At 30.9% G+C, this 9,047-nt stretch overlaps 1 protein-coding gene across 1 annotated transcript; it reads left to right on the top strand.

The window, feature by feature from the left end:
* Positions 1–646: 646 nt before the first annotated feature.
* Positions 647–8,470, top strand: LOC106780298 (cyclic nucleotide-gated ion channel 4). Its single transcript, XM_014668575.2, has 7 exons — positions 647–1,347; positions 2,647–2,862; positions 5,689–6,002; positions 6,964–7,072; positions 7,222–7,458; positions 7,618–7,704; positions 7,786–8,470. Exons 1-7 carry the CDS (start codon positions 802–804, stop codon positions 8,299–8,301), a joined length of 2,025 nt encoding a protein of 674 aa, XP_014524061.2. The 5' UTR covers positions 647–801; the 3' UTR covers positions 8,302–8,470.
* Positions 8,471–9,047: the final 577 nt, after the last annotated feature.

Raw genomic sequence — 9,047 nt, 5'->3', positions numbered from 1 at the left:
TATGAAACAATTAAAATTTAATTAAACTGTTAATTTATTCAACTTAAGTCAATACATTTTAGGATAACAATAATTTCCAGAGGTTTTTCCGGTTTTCTCACTATATTTAAGAATAATTTTTTTATCAATATACTTTGTTGTCGACAAGATATTAAAATATGTACTTCACTTCCAGAAAGGAGCCAGACTGGCATCACCATCTTTTTCCTTTTCCTGAAAAATACTTTTTCTTTTTTTAATTAATATTTAAAAAATTTAAATAATTATTCATAAAAAAAAATATTTTAGTTTTATTATTTGAATAATTATATTTTAAATTTAAATAACTTTTTATTATAATTATTTACATTTTTATTATTTTAGCAACTATTTTTCTAAATTTAAATAATTACTTATAATAAAAATTTTATTTACACAATATTACTTATAATATTTTTATTTTAATAATTAAACTTTATTTTATTTATATCTATATTCTAATTTTATAAATTTTTTAATTTTCCAATTGTACGCTTTTAATTATTACTTTTAAAATTTAAATAATTATTTATAATCATAGATAAATTTAAATAAATATAACTTAAAAACATCCTAACATAGTATTATAATATTTAAAAATGTTACACTCCATATAAATATACTGTTTTTACCTACTTGAATATAATATAGGTTTGTCAAATAGTTCTACTTTTCTATCTTACCCACCTTCCTACTTCAATTATTATTTATGTCTTTTATGCGAATTAAATCCTCTCTCTTTCAAGAGAAACTCTCACCTCAGTTCTTCACTTTCTCTCTCCTATGGCCACCTCTCACTATGTTTCAGACTCACGTGTCTCACGCATGCACTACTCCTCCACCGATGACGACCAAGATGATGATGATGAGGAAGACGAGGAAGACAATGACTTCAAATTCTACGACACTAATGTCGATGCCGAAGACGAGCCCAAGAAGCCTGACATCTTTGCCGGCAGCAGTTTCTGGCGGGAGTTCGGGGTGGTACTGGATCCGCGAGCCAAATGGGTCCAAGAATGGAACAGGGTGTTCCTCCTGGTGAGCACAACGGGACTTTTCGTGGATCCGCTGTTCTTCTACGCGCTGTCCATAAGCGACACATGTATGTGCATCTTCATCGACGGCTGGCTCGTGGTCACCGTCACCGTGCTTCGGTGCATGACCGATACGTTGCACGTGTGGAACATGTGGCTCCATTTCAAGATGGCTAAACGCTCTTCTTCTCACGCCAGAGACTCTTACGCCTCTAGCGGTGGCTATGCTCTTCGCTACCTCAAGGCTAAGAAGGGTTTCTTCTTCGACCTCTTCGTCATCTTCCCCATTCCCCAGGTTAGTATCCTCTTCTTCTTCTCTTCTTTCATGTTTAGCATGGCTGAAGATTAAACAATGTAGAAGTAATTATCACCTTTTATCATATTCTTTTAACTCATAGTTATGACGGAGTACATGGGATGCTGATAAGCCGTTTTACATTATAAGTTATTATTACTAAAGTTAACAATTTTATGGTTTTACTTTAACGATATGATTATTTTTAAATATTTTATTTAAATTAATGAAGAGTGCTTTAAGAAAGTGATAATTTCAGAGGGGAGTGAATTTTGAGGTTTGGGACAGTAGCAAGGGATAGAGGATACGACAAATTGCATGCAACCGCTTGTTGTTTTTATGCATGGCGAATGCGATGGTTACCGGCGTTACACCTCATCATGTGAATGATTTTTCATGTCATGTCTGCACGTGACAGTGTTTAATCTCACAGGTGTTTTTCGTATATCACTGATATTCAAGGGTAATCACTGTACGCCCATTGGGTGCCTTCGAAATACAAATTAATCGGAATGACTATAGTTGTTAAATTTCGGAGTTAATTTTCTTAGCTGTTTATGAACTGGAATCATCTTTGCCTAATTTGTATTTGTTCCTTCTTTAAAAAAAATAATGATATTTTAACAACTTTTTTTTAACAACTTTTATATAACAGGACATACTTTTTCTTAACAATTTTTGTATAACAGGACACGTGTTACAATTCTATTGATATATTTGAATTTATTTTAAAAAAATATTTGAAATGGACCAATCACAAATTGTCACATGTATATTATAAAAGAAAAAAGTTGTTAAAAAGACTTTTTCCTAAAAAAAAAAAATTACATTGTAGATATGACTTCACATTACTAATAAATGTTATTTTATTCTGGCAGTGAACGTCCTAATCTAATCATCACGATTTCAATAAATGAACTCCTCCTAAATGTTCATTCTTTTATAATTGCGCACAAGAACAACGAATGAGCTGGTTAATAAATCTAAAATGATTTAAATTTATTGTATAGCATAGTGTAATCACCTACTATGTTAGCACTACATAGTTAGATGCTTTTTCTCAAGAGGACACGTGGACCTCAAGCTTGCTGCATTAACACTGAGCAGGTTTCAGATATTTTTCTCTGTCTAAAACTTATTTATGAAGATTTAATTTTACTACATGATGTTAAGGAAGCTCTTACTTGAATAATTAAACTATATATGAGAATTTGTATATATTAATTTGTTCAAGTTTCTCATAGTGATTATGATTTTCCAAATTAATATATAGTTCCATAATGTTTTTCTGATATGCAGATTGTGTTATGGGTGGTAATTCCGTCTCTTTTGGAGAAAGGATCAATTACGTTAGTGATGACAGTGTTCTTAATCATGTTCCTCTTTCAATATCTTCCCAAAATTTATCACTCCGTTTGCCTCTTGCGTCGCATGCAAAATCTTTCTGGCTACATTTTTGGAACTGTTTGGTGGGGCATCGCCCTCAACATGATCGCGTATTTTGTAGCTTCCCATGTAAGTGTCATCCACCTTAATTTCTTTTCATGCAATGTTTATCTCTATATAGTATAAATTTGCTAGCTTTAGGCCACTTTTTTTACATACTCACAAAATCAAAATCTCTTTCACATCTACCACACTACTTATAAAAATAGCATTTTTTGTTAACTTACATAAGAATACGCACACTTTGGTATTATAACAAAAGTTATTTTTTTCAAGTTTTGGAAAAATAAGCTTAAAATATTGCATAAAACATTAAAAAGAGTATTGTCTTTTAATTTATTTTTGTGAGTTTAGTCATCATAAAACAATCATTTAGCTTATAGTTAATCGGTTTTAAATATTACAAAAAAAAATCTTAAATACTAATTTATATATTATTGTAACTAAAACAATTTTTATTATTAATAAAAAATTATAATTAATTTTTAAATTGGTAATTAGAATAGTTTTTATTGTTAATTGTTATTAAATTGGTTATTATTAATTAGTAAGATTTTGACTATTAAAAAATTAGTCCTTAATTAAAAAACTAGTTTCTAAATTGATCTTTAAACATATTTTTTATTATTAAAATTAGTCATTATTTAAAAAAAAATCTAGTAAAATATACAGATAGTTTACTTATATTTCATTGTGAAATTCATCATCATGATGAAGACAAAAGACAAAATATTTCAGCAATTTATATCTTATATCTTATATGATCATATATGTAAAAATATTTTGTTTTTATATTTTAATTCTTTTTTGCCGATAAAAAAAAATGCTCTACCTCTTATAATTTTCCTAAAGTTTTATACTTAGTACATTTACTTAGTAACACAATTTTTTTCTGATAAAAGGCTTCCACAATACTAGAGGACTTTACTATTCACTAAATTATCAACAAGTGATAACGAAAATTCACCGAAAAACAGGGGATGTAGAGGTGATTGAAGTTATAAAGCATTACAACCTTTTCTAGTACTAAAAACTTTAAAGCAGCACATTCTTTTTTATGAATTAAAAGTTAATCACTGTATTTACTGGACTTGAAAAGGGTTAACAATAGAATAACCAGTGTTTCGTGATCAACGCACTGGCTGAAATGAAAAGTTGATGATTATAATCACATCTTAAATTTTCAACACCTTGGATTATGGTCCCCATATAGGCCAACAAGTAGATAGTCATTAGTTTCAAGACAGAACATGGACAACTATAGAATCAACGTCCTATTCAATATTCAATATTCAATATTCAATATGAATAATGATTCTTTGATACATTTAAATTTTTTATTCATTTGATAATATTCTTATTTATTTTTTGTTCTATTCTTTTTTGAAACAATACAAAATTTTATACTTTTATGAATATTTTACTATTATAATATGTATCAAATGAATGTAAAAGTGTGTGATGGTACATAGGGGTGGACAAATAAAACTCAACTGTAATGTACTACTAAAGTCTGTACTGAATTAAAAACTAATTTGTCTAAACGGAATGAACTGTAAAATAGTTCAGACAAACTGAAAGTTTTTGTTTTATCAAATTGGACTGAATTGAACTATACTAAATTGTACTAAATTACAATATAAACTTAACTGAACTGCTAACTATACTAATTTTAAAATGAATTGTACTAATTACATGTCAGATGACACTCATTTTTCTTATTTACTCTTTTACTCCTTCTCAACCCATGTAAATTTTTTATTTTGGTTTTTTAATATTTTTCTATTACTAACAAATTAATTAATTTTATATCTTTTAAATTATTACAAGAGATGCCATTTTTTTTATTTTAATTCCTGTAAAATAATTTTCTTCAACTTTTATTCTTCCAAAGTTTTCAATAACTATTTTCTATTTTTTATTCTATTTTATATAATTTTGTAACACTTACAGCAATTTATTTTCAACAGATAAATAGAAAAGTAATTTAAACAATTCAGAAAATAATAAAATAAAATAATGTGACTGTAGTGTCTCTCAAATTTTAATGATGTTCAACGTAAAATTAGAAGAATGACGCACCAGAACAAAATTGAGAAAATGTAAAACAAAACAGTAAAGTAATTTACGTAAGATAAAGTATGGAATCGTATTTTCAAACACATCTTTAAACATGAGTTGAATTTGCTAAAAAATAAATAAATTATTTGAAAGTTTTTTTATTTAGTTATCTTTTTCTGTTGTATTTTAATATTTAGTAAATTTGATTGTTTATTGATAAAAAATATTCAGTAAAACAGTTTGTCTAAAAAAAACATGAATATTTATATAAGTAATATATGTTTATTGATAAAAAAAAATATAAAAATTTGTGATAAAAAATTTTGTCTTAAAAATTAATCATTAATTTTTTATGTTAATGGTTTCTTCATTAATGTTTTATTATTAAATAATGTTTTTTTTTACAAGATGAAACAGTTGGGAATTAGAGAAGAAGAAATACTAGATTCAGTTCTCACAGTTAACTAAACCGAAACTGTTATAAGTTCAGTTTTTAAAAAACTTAACCATAAAATAGTATATTGAACTTTTAGTAAAAGTGGATAAGTTTTTTTTAGAATAATATAGTACAATTAACTATAGTACAATACAAATCAGTAATTTTTGCCCAACCCTAATGGTACCATTGCTCATTGACATAGAGTATAAGGGTAAAATAGTTATAAAAGTGTAAATTTTTATATTTTTTCAAAAAAGAAAATAATAAAAAGTAAGGAAAAATAATGTGAAATTAATGTAAAAAATTTAGATGTGGTAAAGAATATTTTTTTTTGTTATATTGAGATCGTTAGTATTTTATTTTTTTCTTAACTAGTTCCAGTTTTGTGTATATAGGCAGCAGGGGCGTGTTGGTACTTGTTAGGGTTGCAAAGGGCAGCAAAATGTTTGGAAGAACAGTGTGCAAAAACAGCAGGTTGTGGATTGAGAACACTGTGCTGCAAAAAGCCTATATACTATGGAGGAAGTAGCATTGTAAGGGACAAAACCAGATTGGCATGGGCTGGAAACAGGGAAGCAAGGTCTACTTGTTTGGATAGTGCTGATAACTACGACTATGGTGCATACGCATGGTCTGTTCAACTCATCACAAACGATAGCAGATTGGAAAAAATACTTTTCCCTATCTTCTGGGGCCTAATGACTCTCAGGTACCTACCACCATTTTCTTCGGATAATATATTTTGACAACACTTTTTTGACAATTTTTTTGATAACAGGAGATGTGTCATCATTTTATTGGTCTATTTGAATTTATGTTTAAAAAATTATTTAAAACGGACCAATCACAAGCTGCTACGTATCCGTTATGAAAAAGTTGTTAAAAAAGTATTGTTAAAAGAAGTTTTTCTTTTCTTTGTGGTCCACTCCTCCATCATTTCCCATATGCTTTTTGTTTGTCCTCTTTTGACCATCATTTTCTTGTTTTACTCGCCTTTATCTTCCTCATTCTCGACTCATCATCACCTCTCAATCTGACACTTCAAATCTTGCTTACAAATCATCACACCCATCTCCACATTTCTCTACATTATTAGCTTATAGTTGCTAAATTTTCTGATTAATTCTGATGGCTATTCAGCATTACCATCAATTCATGAACCGTTTTTCTGATTAAATCTCTATTTTAGTTCCTCAGTTTGAAAGTTTTGGCACTGTATCTTCTGAATTTACAGAAACATTCAATAAATTTTTGAAATTGAAATTTGATTGTTACACTATTCTTTACTAGACTTTTTTAGTTATAAGAGATTAGAGGTTGGTATTACAATAGAAATTTATTTATCAAAAAAACTAAAAGTAATATATGTAATATTTTTCCTGTTTCAATTGCCACCAACTAGTGTCTCACAAATTCAGGAACTAATAGCGTTCTTATAACAAAAAAACATGTATATTGATGTTGGGGTCACACAATTGTTAGGTATATACGATGATAATATGCTCGACAAAAGAAAACGCAGACATTGCACATGGTGCATTTATTTCAGCGTCAAAAAGATCAAATCACAGAGAACTATTGTCCACGTTGGTGTATAGTTGTTGCTTCATAGTTACTCACTCTAACATAATATCTCCTCTCACTAATATTTTAATGTTTGATGTGACCAGCACTTTTGGGAACCTAGAGAGCACACCGGAGAGGCTAGAAGTGATTTTCAACATAATTGTGCTGACTAGTGGCCTCCTTCTAGTGACTATGCTGATTGGAAACATCAAGGTGCATATATACATACACGTTTAAAAACATGGGGTCAAACAATATCAAAACAATTCAACTGTTGATTACTTTATTGTTCATCATGCATGTTTGTTTAATTATTGGTTGGTGATGAGAGAGAGTTGAATGTTTTATCTTTGGGTACGTAGGTGTTTTTGCATGCGACAACATCGAAGAAGCAAGCAATGCAACTGAAGATGAGGAACATCGAATGGTGGATGAGCAAAAGGAAGTTACCACAAAGTTTCAGGCAGCGCGTGAGAAACTATGAGAGACAGCGTTGGGCTGCCATGCGAGGGGTTGATGAATGCCAAATGATAAAGAATCTCCCCGAGGGACTAAGAAGAGACATCAAGTACCATCTCTGTTTGGATTTGGTGAGGCAGGTTAGCTTCAGAAACCTCACCAATACTTTCATCTCATCTTTTCACTTCATTATAAACCATGATGTCATGTTTTTCATTAGTTACTATAATGTTTTTGCACTGTAATTTATTGCTTTTTAATGCTTTTCTGTCTGTCTCATACTTATAACATTTGCTCAGGTGCCACTGTTTCAGCATATGGACGATTTGGTGCTAGAGAACATTTGTGACCGTGTGAAGTCCCTTGTATTTCCAAAAGGAGAAACAGTGAGTTGTAAACACCTTTAAATTCTAACATTACTGCATAAAATAACGAAATTAGGTTATGATTATGCATGATGGGTGCAGATAACGAGAGAGGGAGACCCAGTTCAAAGAATGTTATTTGTAGTAAGAGGTCACCTTCAAAGCAGCCAAGTTCTACGAGACGGGGTGAAAAGTTACTGCATGTTAGGGCCAGGGAACTTCAGCGGCGACGAGCTTCTTTCATGGTGTCTGAGAAGGCCGTTCATAGAGCGTCTTCCACCGTCATCAAGCACTTTGGTAACACTTGAAGCGACGGAGGCATTTGGGCTAGAAGCAAAGGACGTGAAGTATGTGACGCAGCACTTCAGGTGCACATTTGTGAAGGAAAAGGTTAAGAGAAGTGCAAGGTATTACTCACCAGGATGGAGAACTTGGGCTGCAGTGGCCATTCAATTGGCCTGGAGAAGGTATAAGCACCGTTTGACTTTGACATGTTTGTCCTTCATAAGGCCTCGAAGACCTGCCTCAAGGTGCACTTCCATGGAGGAGGATAGGCTTCGTCTGTATACGGCATTGTTAACCTCACCAAAGCCTAATCAGGATCACTTTGACTTCTGATCATAACCATTCAAACTGGAATAATGTATCATGTTTATCTATAACTATTATATATATTTTTAATTTGAATTCCGTTAGTTTCACACACTTTATTTGACACACTTTTGACACTGACAGGAGTCAAGGTGTCATTGGTTGGTTTTTATTTTTTTTTTCAGAAAAACTGGTCGAAAAAAATGAAGATAATTTAAAAAAAAAATTGTTCCAAATATATCCTTAGCTTGTTTCATTAGGTTCTCTCAGATTTCGCTCTCTCTCTCACATTTCGTAGGTGTTGACTCTCTGGCAAGTGTACCAGATCGTTTCAAGTAATATAATCGATAAAACTCAATATCGTTCTTCCCAAGAGACTCGAAAGGCCTTATCGTTCGCGCAAATTGAAATCGTAAGACTTGTAAAGAAAAATTAATTGTTGCGGATGCAAGAACACAAAATAAACATGCAAATGCAGTTGATTCAGTTGATGAGAAAAAGACTATGGATGAATGGAGTTGTTGGGGGTTCACAATTTCATCTTATCTGCTCTCTCTTATCTACTCCTCTTGTTTAATTTGCTTTGTTATCTAATTGTTATGCAAACTTTCTTGGCCTACCCTTAACCCGATCCCTCGGTGAAAAGAGCCTATTACTAAATACTGGCTTGTTATCCCTAGCCTTCCCTAGTAATTAATAACACATTAAGAACAGAACCAAAAATAATTGATCGTCCTACCCCTATCCCTAGGTGGTATTGCTTAATCAAGGAC

Source organism: Vigna radiata, unplaced genomic scaffold (genome assembly GCF_000741045.1).
Source record: "Vigna radiata var. radiata cultivar VC1973A unplaced genomic scaffold, Vradiata_ver6 scaffold_170, whole genome shotgun sequence".
NCBI lineage: Eukaryota > Viridiplantae > Streptophyta > Magnoliopsida > Fabales > Fabaceae > Vigna > Vigna radiata.
This window is presented reverse-complemented; position numbering and strand designations above follow the sequence as displayed.